This window comes from Colletotrichum jinshuiense, chromosome 1 (genome assembly GCF_051148585.1).
Source record: "Colletotrichum jinshuiense chromosome 1, complete sequence".
Lineage (NCBI taxonomy): Eukaryota > Fungi > Ascomycota > Sordariomycetes > Glomerellales > Glomerellaceae > Colletotrichum > Colletotrichum jinshuiense.
The window spans coordinates 714,591-734,608 of NC_139302.1; the positions used below are offsets into that span (position 1 = coordinate 714,591).

The following is a 20,018-nucleotide window of genomic DNA, read 5'->3' on the forward strand; positions in this document are numbered from 1 at the left end:
GCCTTTGTCGCTGGTGGACAAAAGCAAGTAAATGGCAGGGACTTCGGTTACTCAAATCCCAGCGACGCGTGTTTGCGAAGGGTTGTGTGACCATCACTTGCCGCAGCTTTGTCCACTGTGAACTATACCCCGATCGGGATGCCAGCCGGTCACTGCTCAATTTGCTTCTCGTCCAGGAAACCGATAGCCTGATTTGCTTTATTGATGGCTGCCTCTACTGATCTAAGGGAGTGGTGGGTAAATCCGAGGAACAACGTATGAACTGATTCAATTTGACGAACTGATCCGGGTGTCTCTTGTCTCCAAGGACCCTGCATGATGAGTGACTCGGTTCCGCGAACCGATGACTTGCCTCTTGGTTGACCCTTTGGACTGTTTCTTTTGATTGGCAGTTCTCAATTTAACAAATAAAGGGGACTTGGCTTTTGTGCATCTCTTGGAAGCCCCGCATGCGATCATTTTCAAGGCCGGCATTGATGAAAATTAATGGACTTGATGAGGAGGCAATTCAACATCCGAGTGGGTCCGTCAAAGTCTGAATAGCGATCGGAATCTTTCCGACTTGGCGTTACTCCATTCCTCAAGAAGTCTTGACTGAAGCACACTTGGCTGATCCCTGCACAGTTTTGAGCAGTTAGAAAACTTTAAGCTTCAACGCCGCGTGATGAGCGGTTCTTCTCCGTGCTATCCAACGTTCGGCCGCAGTTGAAGCAAACTTCCTCGCCACCCGAGAGATGACGAGGGTTGTAATGTTCGATATCCCTGGGCAAAGTTTGAACTTCCTGTGCAGTAATAAAGCTCTTTGCCATTTTCATCCAAACGAAACATCGGTTACTCGGCCCTTATTCCCATTCTGATATTGACTCGTCGTGATTTCACATTGGCAGTTTGCTCTCCCGCGGGCTTTGTGCTTGCGACTCATAGTAATGCTTCATTCAATGCAGGGGTTTCCAATTTTGGTCACTGCTCTGGGTCGTTCATTTGTGTAAAGCTTGTGCTTCACACAAACAAAAGCTGCGAGTGGCTTATTGGCTAGTGCACAATCAGAAAGAAGCTTGAAGATCGGCATCATATGGCGAAGTAATACTTCATGACTTGTGACTAAATAAGCTGATTGGGAAATATCGTAAGAATGACCTTTGCCGGAAAGATGTTATTCGTGTCGCGAAACTCTGTGGGGTTTGCGGTTAGGATAACAGAGGGCATTCGATTGCCAAGAACAAAGAATTAGCATTCGCATGCTGTCGAAGTTGGCTTTGTTACAATTATTGGCTTGGCCTCTCTCATCCAAGCAAGCTGGTTATTTGCCTCGTAAAACCGATTTCATGTCAAATACTTCGTATGTTAATATAGCTATGACCACAAACTTGTTAGAAACTCGAGGAATTTGACGCTTGCATCATTCAGCTACCGTCTTATAATGGTTGGTGGTTAACAGCAGATATGTCATTCTTATATTTCTCAGGATACTGACCGTGGCCTACATATTTCAGTGGCAAGGTTCAAATGGCTTGATAATATGGTGATAATGCCAATTTAGTATAGAAAGATGCATGTATTTTGGGGTAATGAGCTTGCGGATCTGCTTGTCCATCTAACATCGAATGTACACTACACGAGGATGGTAAACACATTGGGCTCTACGCGTCATTACCGGGAACTCGCCCCTAACATTACTTGCTTCTCAATAAATCTCCGAAAGTTGAACTACTGGTATTTAATATACGATGTGAAGTTTCAGGTTTGTCTAACGGAAGCTCAGCAAACATAGTTGCCAGTTTCTCGATTTCAGCTACCCATGGCCATTTCGAAACTGAATGCCTGTGTTTAGCCCGCACTACAAAGCTTTAAAAAGGGTAGAATATCCTGTCAAATCCCTCTTGTTTTTATTTACAGCAAACTACACTAGTTTCAAATCTGCTCATTTGACATTTATTACCAGCTTTCAGCATCATCATCAGGAATTCGACTTTCAAGATGCGTTCTACCAATCTTTTTGTTATCGTCACTACGTCTCTGGCCATCATGGTGAGTAACAAAATTTCGTGCTTATTTCCTGCCAAGTAGGACTTATCCAGGAGTTATTGCAGATCTCTGCCCTCAAAGCACCTATCGAGGGCTATGATGTATTCATTCCGGAGTGGGAGGTTCAAGCCACCCCGGGCGGCAAGAATCTCTCTTTCCACGGAACGGTTGAGCACGTCGTCGACGAACTTACCCAAGTCAACCCTCAATATGCAAAGTCTTTCGGGATTGACTTTGGCTCCATCGAAAAAACTTCCCATGGTCCCCTGCAGAAGCGAGCCGATTTCAGCAAAACGCCCTACATATGCCACAACTTCGACACGGGATTGGTTAGCGCCGGCTGGGAGGGAATCGACTACCTACGGAAAGTTCCTGGAAAGCCTAAGGCAAGTGCAGGGCCAGCTAGCTGCGGTCAAGTCAGCTGCTCTTGGAATACGGCGATCTGGTGGTGCAATGACGTGAGTTTCCGATGATTTAGACACATAAGCGAGGAGCAAGCACAGTCGGCTGACATAGAATCTGAACAGGATACTAAGCCCAAGGAACTCGGTTCCTACGCCGATATTTCCGATGGTGCGAGATGGATCTGGAACAGGTGTACTGACTTCGAATTCTATTCCTACTATTCCAGCGGCCAGGCTTTCCATGCAGACAATTGGAATGTAATCATCAAGGAGTCCGATGACCCATGCTAAGCAACTGATCTCGAAAGTTGGAAGCAATGAGGAGCTGGTCGCCTATCTGTCGGTGACATACGGCCAAAGGACAAATATTCTGCAATAGGCGCTGTTTACGGACATGTCTGTTTCGTTTTAAGGATTTATTTTACTTTCTCCTGCAGTTTTCTTTTGTATTACTTCCTAATTCACTTTCTTACTAACCCCCGCATCGACTCTCATTTTCTTTCAACTTGTGGAGTGCAAATTTGAAGTGTTTCTTACATTCGCTGTTACTTTCTCTTTTTCTTTGAATTCGTTCTTATTTTCAAGCTATTTCGTCAGATTCCGATGGATCCCATGTTCCCAGGCCCTTACGCCGTGTCTAGTTAACACTCTCCGTGTTGTGGTAATGTTTCTTTTGTGAAAACTATCCAGAAATACAAGAGCCTAGCTTCGTATGCAGCATGACGTTAACAAGCTCATTGAGCTTTGAAATTCTGTGTGCATGAATATTTCTAGTATCATGTGTGTGCCAATTACAGTGTCTTTGCACTTAACACGCAGAAACGTCCCAAACCTATGCTTTACCTCTGCGATGGGTCAGCACACTGGTACAACGAGATATCTGGAGAAGTTATTCGCCACTTGTGTGGCATTTTCCGCTGATTTCATAAAAGCTTCGATGCAAGTAAAATTGATTGAGTATACACTTCCTAGAGATTGGGCGCATCCTCACACAGAGCTAGTGGATACGGATACGCACAGCCTTAAAGATTCGCAAAACCGGCTCCTTCAAACTTTGTACCTAAAACCTCGTCCAGCATGCAGCTTAGATCCGACCATCGCCGATGGATGAAGGGTTTCCTTCTTGTCCAACCGTCTGTTATGGATTTCGATGTACAACCAAGTGGCGCTGAGGAGTCCGAATGCCACAATGACAAGAATCATGCTGATTGTCATCCCGTTTTTATAATAAGGTCCATCGCTAGTCCTGAAAATCCAAGCCGAGATGTAGCTAGATATGTTGCCCAAACCAACCACAAAACCGCTGCCAATGGCCCGTTGGAAGGGCGTTTGCAGATTTTGCAACGTGAGTATCCATATCATTGGAAGGGTGATAAAAGTACCAAAGGCGATGAAGTACAAAGCCATCATTGTGACACTTGAACTTTCATGCTCGTCTTTCCGCAAGATGGCGTATCCGATTATCGTGAATATAAACCCGACAAGTCCGAAGGCGGCGCGGTGATTCAGACGATCCGCTGCGTATGCCGTTGCGAGACAGGCCACAGCAGCTACCACGAAGATGGGGACGATCTGAGCCTGAACATCCGCGGCACTGAGTTCTGGATGAAATGACTTGACAAAAGACGGCGAGAAGATGGAGACGGAGTAAGCTGTCGTGGTAGTAAAGCAATAGAGAGCTGCCCAACAGTAATTCAAGGGGTTGGTGAAGAACAACCTCCACTCCGCCCAAATACCAATCTTGGTTGTGCGTACTTCGACAGAGTTCTGGATGATCATTTTCTCCTCCTCGCTTAGGAACTTAGCCTTTTGTGGAGGACCGACTTTCGCAAACGCGCAAAGAAGAGCCGCGACGGCAGTAAAAACGCCTTCAATGATAAAGATCCTAGACAAGTCAGCGATACGTGAGACGTAAGGTTTCAAATGAAAGAACATACCATCTCCAACCATTGAAGTTGTTTGTGGTTTTGATATTGGCAATCGCATATGCCAGGAAATTTCCGGCGATGCTTGAGCAAATATTGGCAACCGTAATGAGACTAAGCCTCCATTGAAGGTGGGTTGAGGGATAGTAGAGAGAGCAGAGGAAAACACAGCCGGGAATCAAGCCAGCATCGAAAACCCCGACAAAAAACCGTGTGACCAAAATCTGTTCATATGTCTTGACAAAACCTTGGCAGATGGTGATAATGCCTGAGCTATGTATCAGCAAGCATGTTTTGATTGCATGATGGCCTCCTTGGATTATTATCGTTTAAAATACTGACCTAGCAGAACATCTAACAAGCACATGTACCACATGTAAGAGAAATTGAATTTGCGATCTAAGAATCGCATCAAAAGGTTGCTCGGCACTTCGAAAAGGATCAAAGGAACCGCGGGCATCGTCAGCATGATGAACACCTTCATCGCATCAAGCTTGAGATCCTGAGGTAGTTGGCGGATGAGCGCTGCACCGATATTCGTGCGACCCATCAGTGACAAGAAATTGAGAAAGAACATGGCAACCATCAGATGTCGATCAATTTTGTAGCAAAGCTTCATATCGAAACTCTTCGTGCCTATCGACGATTCATACTGGTCGGTTTGAGCGGAATCGCTCCTCGAAACTGCCGGCTGCTCGACCACATCCGCGACTTTGGATTCGTCATCAAACTTCTCGATCATCCTTGAATTCCGCTTGGGACGGTCTAGCTCGAGGGCCAGCGAGTCGGACATTGCTGATCTGTAGACCTCGATGAGACTAAATGGACAGTGTTGTTGGACCAGGATTTATTCAAGACCTCAAAGAAAAACAGGACAAAATGTAACAAGAAAGAAACCGGAAGCCAGGCCGGCCAGAAGTTTTAAATTTCCAGTCCATGGGGTAAGAAACCAGTGACTTTGCGACATACTTTGTGCATATTCTGCCACGCCCGTCCGCGGACTCCTCGTCTATGAAAGCCTATCTGTGCACACGGCCTTGTACTGAGAACGGACTGTTATTGATGGGTGAGAATCAGATGCTAGGCGTCTCGGACTTCAGATAATTGTTAGAATCTGGTAGCCGGGTGCCCCTCAAGTTCGTCCGTGCTGGAACATTAAAAACGCGGAAACCAACTTATGACAGCGTACATCAAGAAATTTGAAGGTGTTCTTCGGCCCTTGTTCTTTTGTCGGAGCAAATTGAAAATCGACGCATTGCTTTGGCATTGAAGAAAGTAGATCGTTTTCATTGGGAATTAGAATCTTCCAGCTTATCAAATATGCCCAATGGGCAATGGTAGACCGCTAGCTATGACATTTCTCCCCAGCGTTTGCCTCTGGTTCACTCGATCATCGGAACTAGCTTTCAGCGCTCGGTCCTTTTTATTGTTATAGGCAGCTCCATCTGCAAATTGACCCAACTTTACTGGTTTCAGCCGGGAAACCAAGAATTGTGTGCAATGCTCACTTGCTTGTGCTGGCGGTTAGAGCGATAATGCAAAAGGAACTTCACTATGATCTTAAGATTATGCGTATAATGCTGGCTTATTGGTCGCCCAATATTCGTATCCATTGATAACGAAGACCTGGAGAGTCCCCTCAGGGCCCAGATCAATCGGTCGGGCCGGGTACAAATGTCGCTCTCCCCTCATCGATCTGATTCTAGAGCTCGGCCGGAGAGAGCTACGCAATCTGGGCCTTGAAACCGTTTAACTTCAATTCTGTTAAATCGATGCTACAACCTCATTCCTTTTCAGACGTTATTCTAGATCTGGCAGACGTTAAACGGCTATCCCTATATCTGGGACAAGCCAAAATAATGGCATTCTCGGTAATGTAACAGAGCACAATTTGATCAGATTTCATTTATGATGGAAGAAGTATGATGTAGCTTTAATAAATGAGTGTCCTATCAGTTTCCCGTTCTGTTGATACTAATATTTCAATATGTCCAATAAGAAATAAATGACCAAATGTTTGCATTCTCGACCATACCAATCCCCAACCAAGCCCATGGCTTCACTGAGGTGGAATTACCATTGACTTCCTACAGACCCCGCTCAGCAATGAGATCCTTGATGTATTTGATCAGGAGTGGCCCAATCTGCCTTGCAATCAGCTGGTCACCCTGTTCGTTGGGGTGCACGCCATCTCGGTTCATGGCATTTGTATATCCAGCAGTCGTAGAGCAGTCAGCAACAGTGATTGGAGATAGCGTGGTGTTTTGCTGTTTGGCCCATCCTGGGATCTGCTGGTTGAGGGTATTGATGCCACCACCATTGAAGGACAATGGAATCAAAAGATCAACCTAATTCATGTCATTAGAGTCGTTTGTAATAGTCCTACATATTCCAGATAAGATACTCACCAGAATTTTCGTCTTTGGGTTTGAGGCCCTCATCAAGCCAACCATTTTCGTGTATGAGGCGACGACATCGTTGGTCGTTCGTCCTTGCGCAATGTCGTTCGTCCCGAGCATGAACTGCACAATGTCGGGTTTGGAGCTGGCCAGCCACCCTTGAAGATATTGGTTCGCGATATTGATGGAGAGCCAACCAGAGTGACCCTCATGGTGAAGATCGAAAGACCCTGACTGTGCCCGGCAATTCTGCGGGTTGTTGGTCATGGAGCCCACAAACTGGACTTTGTCCGCTAGGTTCTCCTTGACCAACATGTCCCAGACCAGAGCTCTCCAGCACGTTATTTCCGTGATCGAGTCGCCCAAGGGTACTGAATTTATTGTCAGCTAAAAGTGAATAGGGCCTGGGGGGTTCTAATTCAACTGACAGATTTTAATCTTTGCCTGAGCAACGGCAGTGGCTACCAAACCGAAGCCAAACAAAACCTTTGACAACAACATTTTTCTAGTCGATGAACAACACTACTTCTGGGTGAATAGAGGGGTTTTGAAAGTCTGTTCAATAAAGGTTGGTGACTTTTCTGAGGGAGTGTCTGGATTTCTTACTATTAAGTACTGGATCACCGCCAGTCATACTTAGTCGAGTTTTTATGGTCGTGTATCACCACTAATAATAGGTGCTTCCATTGATCCGGACTACTGTCATTTTGGGCTTGCACTCCGATGGAATGGTTGGACAAAGGACTACTCCGGTGGCCGAAACCAATCATTACGGAGCCGTAGAGGGGAGATCTCGACGGCAGTGTGCCGATGGAAAAATAGTTGCAGTCCTTCCGTGCTAAGTTTTGATTGGCATGTGTAGTATCCCAGCCGGGAATTCTGGTAAAATACCGCCTAAATTACAACAATCATATTAACCGAGAGGTCGGGACTCAAAGGCATCCAGAGAACAGTGGCATATGTATACGAAACACTTTCAAATTGCCCGCCCGGCCAGGGAAGCCATGTCTCGGAGACGCTTTACACCAATGCGATGACCCGTTCAATTTTCACGTAAGGCCATTAACAATTGTCTAAGTGTTGGTTATTCAAGCCACGTCTCTTCTATCTCTGTTTCCAGACGAGTGTAAGAATGATTCTGTTGAACGCAACTTCCATTGCTTCAATGTTGCTATGGTGAACATCTAGTTATAGTGCCACGTCACCCACTTACAGACGAAGCAGCAGAAACATAGTCGAACAAGGCCCTAGAGGAGCAATGATTTTATTCATTTTTAAACCATTGATGCTTCGATCAAGTCCGAGGGCAACGCTCATGTTGCCACTCCTTCCAGCACGGCGGTTCGTCAAGCTACCGTGGGTTGCGGGTTGACTCGCTTCACGCTCCCCACTTCCCACTGCCCCCGACCGGACCCAATCCCGACCTGAGGCGCAACCTTAGTTCAATCGGGACGTCTACATCACTTGCACTTAGACCTTTGTAAATGGTTCATATACTAAAGTGAATCTACAAGCTTTGGGTGCAACTATTTGCGCAGTTGGGCACAAGCTGAGAAGTACACCAGAGCAACATACAAGGACACGTAATTCGAACAGAGACGTTGATGAAGATGTTTGCAGGATCTCTTTGAAAAGACTCTCGTTATTTGATATTAAATTTGGTATCAAGTCGTTTGAAATAACAAAAAAAGACCCAAGATTCATGAGTTCGTGGCCATGTATTATGACACGGTGTCTACCACACCGATTTTGTTGTATGTTGTACCACCAACCCATTCCCACTCCACAATCTCAACCTTGCTATTGTTCCGTTCCACAAGCCCATATACTCTGCCAGCGGAGTTGGCGGCAAGCTTAATTGGCCTGTCATCGCCTGACATGGTGGAAACGTCACCCGCATTCGTCCACTCTCCTTCTGAATAGGCTATCAATACAGGGGCCTTATCCGGTTGTGTCGCTAGCACATGCATAGTAAGATCAGTGTTGTTGTAGCCGCTAGAGAATGCGGCAATGGAGGCGGTGGTATTGAGCGTTGCGGGCAACGTGTCATTGCTCCAGTCATTGTTATTTGTGAGAGTTAGGTGTGTGAGGGACCCCGTCTCAGCGATGTAGAAGAGACTCATCCGCTTTTGGGTTTCCTTTGTATATACGGGGATGAAGGATAACCCGGTGCCCTCTGCAGGCTTACCGAAGTCTGTCGAGATGCCGACGACCACCCAATCTGTACTCCCGCCCGTCCGGCGGAGGACGCGTAGGGTGTTGCCCGAGTCTTGGTAGATGACGAGATTCGAGAGGTACGAGTCGGGAGTGTATATGCCGTTGGATAGTAGTTGAGACTTCGGGCCCGCAGTAAAAGTATCCGAGACTCCAGACTTGTCCCAAGTCATACTGTAGACGGGATTGGCGTTGATTTGACCCGCAACCTTGTTGTCGTCGGTGAGGTAGTAAATACGGACGTCACGAGTCTGGAGCAAACATATTAGTCCAATTCAAAGAAAGACTGGGATTAATGGGGAGAAACTCACGACATTGCTCTGCCAGAACAAGCTGTTGGAGATTGGCGTGCCCTCCTTGACGTTGCTGTTCTGGTTCGCGATCGACGAGGTCCAAACCTTGTTGGACGAGTTCCACGACGACATCATCAGGTTTTTTGAGCGAATTTGGTAGAAGACGAGATTGTTCTCAAAACCGTATGCATCAGTGAAGTTGACCGCGCCGAGATTGCTGCTAGGGAGGATATCCATGTCGCTCGTCGTCGTCGAGTTCGAATCACTGCCGCTACCACCACTTCCGCTGCTGTCGCCACTGCTGTCACCGCTGCCGCTGCCGCTGCCGCTTCCGCTCCCGCTGTCGCTGTCGCTTGATCCTCCAGATGAGCTGCTCTCTTGTTGTGAGTTATTTTGCGCCGCCATTGCGCCGCCGACGCCTCCGCCGACAGCAGCGCCGATAACGATAGCAATCGCCACGGCTAAAATAATCCAGAACACCTTCCGGCGCATGCCGCATATTGTGCTGGGCCGGTTCTCTTTCTCGTTGACATTGTTGTCTTTGTTGACTTCGTCCGTCACCACCTCTGGCGAGTTTACGTCCTCTTTCGGTACGTAGTAGCCATTGTCGTATGAACCATTTTGGTACGAATCTTGCGCGTAAGAACCAGTCTGGTACGCCGCGGCAGTGCCGCCAGCGGCAGCTCCTGTGCCAGCACCCATGCCAGCGCCTTCGGGACTAACGGCCTCCATGATCGTGTAGTCATTGCCATACTGGTGGGCAACTTCCGGGAGATGGTGGGCATCATGATGAACCTCGGGCAGGTTGTTCTGGTCCGCGACGCGGAACTTGGTGAAGTCTGCCTCGTTCCATCCCCCCCCATATCCTGACCGCGTGTCTACCTCGAGACCGCTGTGGTGTTCAGGGAACGGGGACGCATTGTTGTTCGGTGTCGTCATGATGCAGCGCTCATAGTTGGATTGCGGAGCAAAACCGGTCCAACATCAGCATGCGATGTAGGAAGAAGGGGGATTGAACATCTAAAGTATGGGCCAAGGCTGGAGGGGAAACACAGGCAGCGACAAAGCTCTGTGGATTCTGTTCGGGACCTGGGTCTTCTGGATCGCGGTTCACTGGCGCCAAGAGCCGGTAAGGGGGCTGAAGGATTGTGATCCCTGTTGAAAATGGTTTCTTGAGGGGGTACTCATTTCTCAGTTGGGATAAGCGCTGACAGGCCCCGTTTCCACAGGATCGGAAAGCCGCGAATTGCTTCTCCGTTGGCGGCCGCTGGGTCGGGAAGGACATGCCACTCACTAGTTTCGACTGAAGGATTGACTCAATCAAAATAGAGGACCCTTGGACAACGATTTTCAGGCCCAAACAGTCATCCAAAGGCGTCTAGACTTTTGGTTGTGATTCCTTTTTTCCCGAATTAGATCCATGCCTTGACATGGGGTTTACATATCTCGTCCGGGGAATCGGATCCCATTGCAAGAGCTGAACAAACTTGATACTTATCAACTGCCGAAAGTGTGCGTTACATACCGATAAGGGCACCGATATGGGTGAGACGGGAATTTTTTCCAAAATGGATTTTTAGAGGGAGCGCTCGCGGACTGAGCAAAAAGCAGATGCCTGGACCACCAAAAGCTAGGATCAGACTCGCTCCATTAATCCTCTTAAAAATGCAGTGGGGACGGAGCTGGCAACCCCTAATTAACCAACAAGTCGCTACAAATCGCACGAGGACGAGTGAGGTTCGCGCCCCACAGATTGTCGCGACGCTTCGAGTTATGGTTAAATTTATCACAAGGCATGCCATGCCACGCCGCGACCGGTTAGCCCCGTACACGATGTACAGTTTCACAACTAGAGCTACGCCGTGGGGAAATGGTCCCGTGCTCTTGGATTCCCTGGCCCAGTTTGAGTTCTAGTTTTTTGCGCAGATGCTAGAAGTGCATCTCAACGCAAGCTGAATGTCCAGACCATTAGCCTCCCCTGCCAGTGTCTTACTATGCCCAAGCAGACTTGAAACGCCAGCGTTATTTGCCTTATGGGAGTAATTGGTCCAATCCAGGATTTCATCCATAGCTAAGTGGTATCAATAGCCACGGAATGATAATTACAAACACAGCTACTTATTACTATATAGATAGTGCCAGTAAAGAAACGACACAAATTTGCTTCCCGGACCAGGTGGGAGAGATCGGTTTACTAAAGATATTGAAATTAACAAGATAGGGTTGCTATAATTTCGAATATCAAGTTGAAGTACCAGGTATCTACAGTTCTCCAGGGCAGCTGAGCTGGCATCCGCTGATGCTTTAGGGTAACGACACATGTCGGATAAGTGCAGCAATTAGACCGTGGGGATGCAGGATTATGATTATGTTTCCTTCATATGATGATCACATGGCAACCAAGCATGCAGTATAGCCCGCGAAATTTGAAAATGAGCAATTGATGGAGACTTTTGCGTGTTGCTAGAGCCGTGGCTAACACCAACACCACGTTCCTAGATCATTTCTGAGAGTTGCTGTACGCTGCATGTGTAAATTTGCCGAAAGTCACATAAGATTGTAAAGACCAAGACAAAGTATTTAGCCAGGCTTTTCCATTATCATAAACCATCTATTGTATTTTTATTCCTTGATATTCTAATGCCCCGCTCAGCTGGCAAGTTCGGCCAAATGGAATCATTTAGGTCCAAAAAGCCATTCTGGACTTATTTCATCCTCTGTTCGGAATCCCACGCATGCTGCGCTGACACAAAAGGTAACATCTCCAAAGTGAAACTTCTTTCCGGTGATACCTGGACCGTAATGAGCGTATTTGGCTGAGTTTGTCATGACATGTTTGACTTTTAAAGGAACAACGGGTTCTTCTATCATACACCAGCATGTGTCGGTGATGAGACGAGCACCGAAACTTTCAAGTATATCGAGGTATCCAAGACGTAGAGCCTCTCGATAGGTATCCCGGCTGGTAGTAATCATGAACTCCACGTCATCGGACTTTTCTTTCCCGCGGCAGAGCTCTGAAAGCTGACAAAATTCTTCGATAGAGAAATGAGGGTTGCCCAAGGTGATCATATCAACGAATGGTTGCAAAGCCGTGTTGAGTTGCCTCCATGCCATCTGAATATCGTAGATAGCAATCGTAGCGTGATCCAAACGGTTGATGGTGCTCTCAAACATGGTTGCTTCAGGTGTTATGCCTCTAATATGAAACATTGGCGCCGACGACGTTGTGGCAAACCCGGCCCCAAAAGCCTTCAAGTCTGACAGAGATGGATATGTGTTCTCTATACCTTGGATGAAAGGTATCTTCGAACCAACAACATCCCCAATTATATAGCCCAAAAGCGGGAAGAGAGCCTTGTCGAATTGCTCTAACTGAGGAACACTGACCACAATATTCGGGCTTCGACCTTCTGGAATGTGGCACCCTGCGAAAGGAGCTCTCCCCGTCAAGGCAATGAAGACATCCATATAATCAGGGTACTTCTGGGTGCGTGCTCCAAGAACACTGTTTGCAAAAACGACAGCGTTAGACTCAGACCACCCGATCTGTTCTCCAGCTTTGGGTTTGCTATCGAGCAGGTATGGAGCGCAAGTAAAACTGAGCTTGGCTCCCAGCTTGAGGTACGTCTCTCCAATCTTATCACCTATGATCGAGACTTTGGGATTGGCGCCCAATTCCTTCCACCGGAGTCGATCCACGTTGAGAGAATTGCAAGTAGTTGGCACAACGAATTTCCCACCGAGGTAAAGCAGACGTTCAGGGACAAGGAGGCTACTTTCCCCCACATATGCGCATGCGTCAACATGGACTTGTGAGACATCCACTAGACACCGAGCCCCCTGCAATGCAGCATACGATGCAATTATATCCATGGCAATACGAGCAGCCTCGCCGTGGCTTCCGGACAGAATTTCCATGTCGAATGAAGTCAAATCGATGCCTCCCACACTTCGCGGCTTCAACTGCATTTTTCTTCTGCTTGGCTCAACAACCAAGCTTGTCTCATCGAGTTGTATCCACGTTGCCTCTCTCAAAGATTCAAAATCATCCGAACTTGAGAGAAAGACGACTGGTATTCTCCGGGCAAACATAGCCTCTGCAACCATGACTCCCAAAGTCAAGATCATCTCCGGATCCCGAAATATCAACCCTGCGGGTGCGTTGCCGGAGAGAATAAGCTCCAAGATCGCACCGCTGCCGGAGCAAGAACCTCGACCGCACGGGATAATGAGAATTGAGTCTTTGATGGAGGTTCCGTGTAGTGGATGGTGTGTGTCTGCGACGGTACCAGTCTTCGGGTCCACGCCCATCATAAAGCTGAGGGGCACATCGGAGAAGATTACTCGCCCTTGGGCTTGGCCTGGGATGACGCTGAGGCCTTGAGAATCACTGTTTGACATCATGTGCTTTAGACTTGGCTATTCGTGTCTTTTTCTTTGGGTCAGAGCTATTTAGGCGTCTCGGCGCCTGATCGAAATGTCTTTTCGTCGTGTATTTATCCGCTATTCTTCGGGATGGAGAGAAAGTGAGGGGTATTGAATCTCTCACTCTTGGCCATCAATTTAGCGGATTACGTAGGTAGCTCTTCGTGGGGTAGGTACTATTATTAGTGCTATCCCCGCACTCTGCCGAAGGATGGATTTCGCAGCCAGATAGTTACTCTATCCGCCCGCTTAAACACCAAAGACAGAAACAAGTAGGGAATGTGCTGTTGTTTTCGTTAGCTGCGGATGACACATGTTAATATACAAAATTCCTTTGGAAAAAGGTAGCGATTGAGATTTCCTGCTTTGACTAGTTGACAATTCATTGAAACATAATGGTCGGCTGGAAGCATCACTGGGTTTAGGTAATGATATACTAATGAAATTTGAAATATTCTGTGTGTATTGTTTGCGTCTCTAAACACACATGCTATGTTCTAGTGAACCTCAACGCTGTCTTTAAGACTTTAAGCTATGATACCCTTCATCCATGGTCGTCACGTTTTCTTCGTTCGCCGTCCTACGGCACTATCTATTGGGCCTTGCCCTTTCCCAACTTGGCCTTGATCTCCGCCACCACCGCAGCAGTGACCTCTTTTGTCGTTGCCTTGCCACCAAGGTCGGCTGTGACGATGCCCTTACCGGTGACGTTCTCAACGCACTCCATGAGCTGCGTCGCCGCCTCCTTCTCGCCGAGCCACTCGAGCATCTCGGCGGCAGTCCAGAAAGTTGCGACGGGGTTCGCGACGCCCTTGCCGGTGATGTCGAACGCAGACCCGTGGATGGGCTCGAACATGGAGGGGTTCTTACGGGTGGGGTCGAGGTTGCTGGTAGGGGCAATGCCGATGGAGCCGGCGAGGGCGGCAGCCAGATCGGATAGGATATCGGCATGCTGGGAACTTTATCAGCTTTTTTCATTTCCCGTAACTAAGTTGGACAAGGTCAAGACTTACCAGGTTGGTAGCGACAATGGTATCCAAGCTCTTGGGGTTAAGGACCATTCTCGTTGTCATGGCGTCAACAAGCATCTTGTCAAGGGAAACATCGGGGAAGTCCTTGGCAACCTCGTAGACAACCTCGTCCCAGAGAACCATGCCGTTGCGTTGAGCGTTGCTTTTGGTGACGAAGGTAAGCAGCTTGCGGGGACGGCTCTGGGCCGTCTCAAAGGCGAAGCGGATCAGACGCTCGACACCGTGGCGGGTGAAAATGGCGACCTCGGTGGCAGTCTCCCAAGGCAGACCACGGTGCGAACGGCCGCCCTGACCAGCATACTCGCCCTCACTGTTCTCACGAATGATGACCCAGTCGAGGTCGCCCTCGGCGCAATTGCGGAGGGGAGACTGGGTACCGCGAAGGACGCGGGTGGGGCGGACGTTGGCATACTGTTGGAAAGGTTGGCAGATTGCCAGGCGGAGTCCCCAAAGGGAGATGTGGTCCGGGACGTCTGCGTTACTAGTTAGTATTGGTTTCGTTGAATGTAACCGTAATTGGGCATAGGACTTACCAGGGGCACCGACAGCGCCAAAGAGGATCGCGTCATGCTTCTTGAGCTGCTCGAGACCGCCGTCTGGGATATACTTTCCCGTCTTCTTGTAGGTGTCGGAGCTCCAGTCGTAGTCGGTGAAGTTCAGATCGAAGGTGCCCAGGGTCTCGGAGAGGGCCTTGAGTACTTCCACACCGGCGTCAACAACCTCCGGGCCGATGCCATCGGCCCCCATGGAGGCGATGCTGTAAGACTTCTGGGCAGGGAGCGCGCTGGGCGACATCTTGATGGCTTTTGGGGATATTTGGAGAGAACTGGTGTCTCAAGTAGCGACGTGCAAGGAGGTGAGGGGTTGAAGTGGAGCGGGCGTTGAACTGATGTGAACCTAGGATGAATCTTGGGAATGATGATACGGTCTGTGTTGGGGGTTGCAGGGTATGTTAGAGACTCAGTGAAGTTGTCTTCTTTTGTAATCGTCTTCCCCTCGCCGACAACGGCTTGATGTCCGTCTTCAGCGCGCAACATCTTTGGGAATGCGCCGTAAGTGCCGGGCCTCTGTGGAGTCGGGGTATGTGGTGGAGGCGGCGATCTGGGGTCCGGGGAGCGGGACTTACTATGTCCGCGGTTGAAGCTAAATGCGCGGATAAAGACAGCTCCGCTACTTCGTTCAACAGCCCTTGGTAATTGACTAGTCAATCAACAAAGGGGGACATTCCGTAAAGCTATTCTGCGTCTCGGTTAGTTTGATGAGCATTTTTTTAACAGGCTTTCTCCGCGTTTTTGGAGATATTAACGGGCGTACCCCTTCCGGAATGGCGCATATGGCTTCGGATTCGGACTTGTTAACATTGGTCAACTCCCCCCATTTCTTCCACTAAACCTTACAGTTAAACGGCGTCAGATCAGCTCATTATGATCAGTACAACTACCTTGGAAGCTGTTTTGCAACACATCTTGCCTGCAATCAACTCACATAAGGCGGAGTCGCCAAGTCCGTTCATTCTGGGCCTCTCAGGCCTACAAGGAAGTGGCAAGTCAACATGGGCTGCAGCTCTGACAGACATCCTCAACACCAAATACGGATTCAATACACGGACGTTATCGCTAGACGATCTGTACCTCGACCATGATCAGCTTCTAGCGCTACGAGATGCCAACCCTGGAAATGGGCTGCTTCGCACTCGTGGACAGCCCGGGACACACGACGAGGACCTTGCACGCCAGTTTTTTTATGAAATCTCTCGGACCCCAAGCAGAAGTTCAGAAGATTCTGATTTAGGAGCCATCAAGTGGCCCTCATTTGACAAGAGCCTATTCGGCGGTGAGGGTGGCAGGGTTCCAATCTCACAGTGGGATAGCGTGCCCCGAAACCCACCCCTGGATGTCCTCATATTCGAGGGCTGGTGTCTTGGCTTTCAGCCGCTGTCGCCAGAGGTCGTGAAGGAGAAATGGGAGAACGCAAAACGTCTCTCAGAAAGCAATAATCCCGAGGATTCTCAGCTTTCCACGACAACACTGGCGAGACATAGCCTCGACCATCTTCTTCTCATCAACGAGAACCTGCAGAGATACTGCGAAGCTTTCATGGGACCTTGGCGCCTCGATGCATTCCTTCACCTAAGCACAGACCAGCTGGCCAATGTCTACCATTGGCGCCTAGATCAAGAAAGGGCGTTGCGGGAGAAGAAAGGTGCGGGGATGACGGATGCGGAGGTTGTACAATTTGTTCAGGGCTACATGGCAGCTTATGAACTGTACCTAGACCGATTGACACAAGAGTCCTTCTTTCCGCAACAAAATGAGAGGGAGAAACCACATATCCGCGTTATTCTAGACGCAAATCGAGTAGTCCTACGCACCGAGAAGGCATAATATAGCATGTTTCTAATTCGTTACATTTTCAGTGGTGCGTGAAAGCCGGGATGACACCATAAAGACTGGTTGAACACATGTTATTCTCTTCACAACAGCCAACGAACTGACACTCATCTATGATTCCATCTGATGATATACAATGTATCCGCATGCTTAAAGCCCTCATCCTCTTCTGTTCATAGGATTAACAAAACCCCACGCACGGATTCAACTTAGTTGGAACTTAGCCGTCCGGGGTATGTCAGTCCCACTCCTCTGGGTCCAGCGTGACCGGCAAACCCGTCCGACTGGGATTGTCAGCTTGATAGACCCCATCGAATACCCATGACCATACCAGTCTGGACAAACATCCCCTCACTAATGCTAGATAAACATTGGGATTAAACCTGGCAAGCCATGCCATTTCCCCGCATCCCCCGCAATCTCACCCCAAATGCCCCGGTAGTTTCTTTGTCCGCTAAAGATAGCTTGGGTCCGGGGAAATAGGGGCGGCGGGGCTTTGTTGAACGAAAACCTTTGACAGACTGGCTGAGGGGGGAGACATGCCCAAGGTTATTATGTGGGAAACATGACATGATTAAACACAACCGTGTGGAGTTACCCCGGACTAAGTACAGAGATTCCGGGGCAACACAGGTTGATCCAGGTATAAGAGCTGATCCGACGCCTGTCAGTCTCATCTTTGCACGCTCACGGACTACAGCGGCTTCTCTACTCTCTGTTCTATCCGCCACTTTCCCTTTTCCCAATTCGTCTGAACTCCGAACAAGACCTCAGAACACTGTGAACCAAAATGACGTCCAACAAGACGCAGCATATGGACCTCGAGTCCAAGCCCAACGATAACTTCGTCGAGATGTCAACTGAAGACGAAAAGGGCGGTGTGCTGCAACCCGGTGCCGATTACTCTGGTGCCGTCAAGAAGACGAGCCCAGAAGAGATTGCCCTTGTCAGGAAGCTTGATTTGAGAATCATGCCAACACTTTGGTAGGTTTCTGAAACGCAGAGAGTGAGCCTCTAAAAGCTGACAACAACCTAGGTGCATGTACTTTTTGAACTACGTATGATTCACCGCTTTGCTAGCAGGAACAAGAGAACTGACCAGTGCCTCAGCTCGACCGAAACGCCATCGCTCAAGCCCGTCTTGCTGGCCTCGAAGACGACCTCGGCCTCGTAGGCTCCCAGTACAACACATGCATTTCAATTCTATTCGTTGGGTATGGCCCGTCTCGCTCGTCCGGTCTCTATCAAAGCTAACAGAGTTGATCCCAGCTACCTCCTCATGCAAATCCCCTCCAACATGCTCATGTCCTCCAAACATGTCCGACCTTCAATCTACATGGCAGCCTGTATGATGGCGTGGGCTGTCGTCTCCGCTTGCACCGCTCTCTCGAAAAACTACACCGACCTCGTCGTAGTCCGTTTCTTCCTCGGAGTCACTGAAGCCCCCTTCTACCCCGGCGCCATTTACATGCTTTCCATCTTCTACACCCGCAAAGAGATTGCCACTCGTCTCTCCATCCTTTACTCGGGCAACATATTCGCGACCTCCTTCTCCGGTCTCATCGCCGCCGCAGTTTTCAACACTGTTGACGGCAACCACGGCTTGAAGGGGTGGCAGTGGCTGTTCATCATTGAGGGTTGTCTCACTTTTGGAGTCGCCCTCATCGGCATGTTCACCTTAGCAGACAGCCCCTTGACCACTCGCTGGCTGAAGCCCGAAGAGCGGCAGCTTGCCCATGAGCGCATGCTCAAAGACACCGTCGGTCTTGAGGAGAGCAGCGGCGCCAGAGCGGGCTTCAAGCAGGCTATCCGCGACCCGCGTCTCTGGCTCCTCTGTTTCATCCAGAACATGCACCTCTCGGCTTGCTCTTTCAACAACTTCTTCCCAACCGTCGTAGGCTCTCTCGGATTCAACGACACCATTACTCTGGTGCTCACTTGCCCTCCCTACCTCGTATCTGGATTCTTTGGCTACGTTGCCGGCCTCTCTTCCGGTAAATACAACGAGCGGACTTGGCATATTACCGTGTGCATGAGCATGGCCATCGTCGGTTTTGTCATCTCGTGCGCGACACTGAACACCGCTGCGCGCTACGTGTCATGCTTCCTCTTTGCCAGCGGTGCGTACGCAGTGAACTCCATGATCCTCGGCTGGGTCTCCGCGACGCTAGGGTCCACGCCGGAGAAGAAGGCAGTCAGTTTGTCAATCGTCAACGTCGTTGCCAACGCTTCGTACATCTACACGGCGTATCTGTACCCCAAGAGCGATGGGCCGCGTTACTTGACGGCCATGTCTAGCAATGCTGCGTTTGCATTTGCTTGTATTGCGGGCACTTGGGTGCTGCGGATCTGGTTGGTCCAGACGAACAAGAAGATGGATTCCAACGGTACAAAATACGCCTATTAGAGGAAAGTGATTGTAAGTCCTTAGGACCACCACGGGGATAGCCCAGAGGACATGGCGCGATGCCAAGCACGCACAGTTTGCCTCGCATTCGTATGCAGAGTGTTTCTTGATTAGCAGTTAAGGGCAAAAAATGTACTTTTCAACGCAAAACATGTGTATCTCATGAACTTGCATCAGTTCTGGAAGGCTAAAGCTTTGAACCCCCATGGAGTAGTAAGCTGTGTGATAATAGCCATCCAAGCATGTTATGTGAACTTAGCTTGAAGACCTCACAAGGATTCCTTTATTTTCAGAACAAAGCATTGCCCTCAAGTTAAGAATGCCCCAGCACTACGCCAAGTTATGAACTACGTATCTATGCAATACTATCTCGTCTCATATCTCGTCCCATAGACCGTCTGCAACAGATATCCGCGGCGAAATGGTGCAACCTAGAAGTTTGACTCTCACTTATAACTGATATCTCGTCAGAATTGCAGTCATTCACGCCTCCAGGTCCATC

The 20,018-nt window shown here is 48.9% G+C and overlaps 7 protein-coding genes across 7 annotated transcripts; 3 read left to right on the plus strand and 4 right to left on the minus strand.

Moving 5' to 3' along the window:
* Window positions 1-1,977: 1,977 nt before the first annotated feature.
* EsH8_I_000193 (uncharacterized protein) lies at window positions 1,978-2,720 on the plus strand (the record flags this gene model as incomplete). The annotated part of the gene is made up of 3 exons (XM_083267606.1): window positions 1,978-2,028; window positions 2,091-2,483; window positions 2,553-2,720. 3 exons carry the CDS (start codon window positions 1,978-1,980, stop codon window positions 2,718-2,720), a joined length of 612 nt encoding a protein of 203 aa, XP_083118044.1.
* Window positions 2,721-3,268: 548 nt separating this feature from the next.
* On the minus strand, window positions 3,269-5,147 carry EsH8_I_000194 (uncharacterized protein; the record flags this gene model as incomplete). The annotated part of the gene is made up of 4 exons (XM_083267607.1): window positions 3,269-3,274; window positions 3,723-4,314; window positions 4,367-4,622; window positions 4,697-5,147. The coding sequence occupies 4 exons, from the start codon at window positions 5,145-5,147 to the stop codon at window positions 3,269-3,271; spliced, it is 1,305 nt and encodes a 434-aa protein (XP_083118045.1).
* Window positions 5,148-6,441: 1,294 nt separating this feature from the next.
* On the minus strand, window positions 6,442-7,254 carry EsH8_I_000195 (SGNH/GDSL hydrolase family protein; the record flags this gene model as incomplete). The annotated part of the gene is made up of 3 exons (XM_083267608.1): window positions 6,442-6,702; window positions 6,763-7,124; window positions 7,182-7,254. 3 exons carry the CDS (start codon window positions 7,252-7,254, stop codon window positions 6,442-6,444), a joined length of 696 nt encoding a protein of 231 aa, XP_083118046.1.
* Window positions 7,255-8,474: 1,220 nt separating this feature from the next.
* On the minus strand, window positions 8,475-10,199 carry EsH8_I_000196 (uncharacterized protein; the record flags this gene model as incomplete). The annotated part of the gene is made up of 2 exons (XM_083267609.1): window positions 8,475-9,218; window positions 9,279-10,199. 2 exons carry the CDS (start codon window positions 10,197-10,199, stop codon window positions 8,475-8,477), a joined length of 1,665 nt encoding a protein of 554 aa, XP_083118047.1.
* A 4,081-nt stretch (window positions 10,200-14,280) lies between these two features.
* EsH8_I_000197 (uncharacterized protein) lies at window positions 14,281-15,514 on the minus strand (the record flags this gene model as incomplete). The annotated part of the gene is made up of 3 exons (XM_083267610.1): window positions 14,281-14,640; window positions 14,702-15,192; window positions 15,253-15,514. 3 exons carry the CDS (start codon window positions 15,512-15,514, stop codon window positions 14,281-14,283), a joined length of 1,113 nt encoding a protein of 370 aa, XP_083118048.1.
* Window positions 15,515-16,143: 629 nt separating this feature from the next.
* Window positions 16,144-17,103, plus strand: EsH8_I_000198 (P-loop containing nucleoside triphosphate hydrolase protein; the record flags this gene model as incomplete). The annotated part of the gene is made up of 1 exon (XM_083267611.1): window positions 16,144-17,103. One exon carries the CDS (start codon window positions 16,144-16,146, stop codon window positions 17,101-17,103), a length of 960 nt encoding a protein of 319 aa, XP_083118049.1.
* Window positions 17,104-17,899: 796 nt separating this feature from the next.
* Window positions 17,900-19,516, plus strand: EsH8_I_000199 (major facilitator superfamily domain-containing protein; the record flags this gene model as incomplete). The annotated part of the gene is made up of 4 exons (XM_083267612.1): window positions 17,900-18,093; window positions 18,146-18,167; window positions 18,220-18,323; window positions 18,379-19,516. The coding sequence occupies 4 exons, from the start codon at window positions 17,900-17,902 to the stop codon at window positions 19,514-19,516; spliced, it is 1,458 nt and encodes a 485-aa protein (XP_083118050.1).
* Window positions 19,517-20,018: the final 502 nt, after the last annotated feature.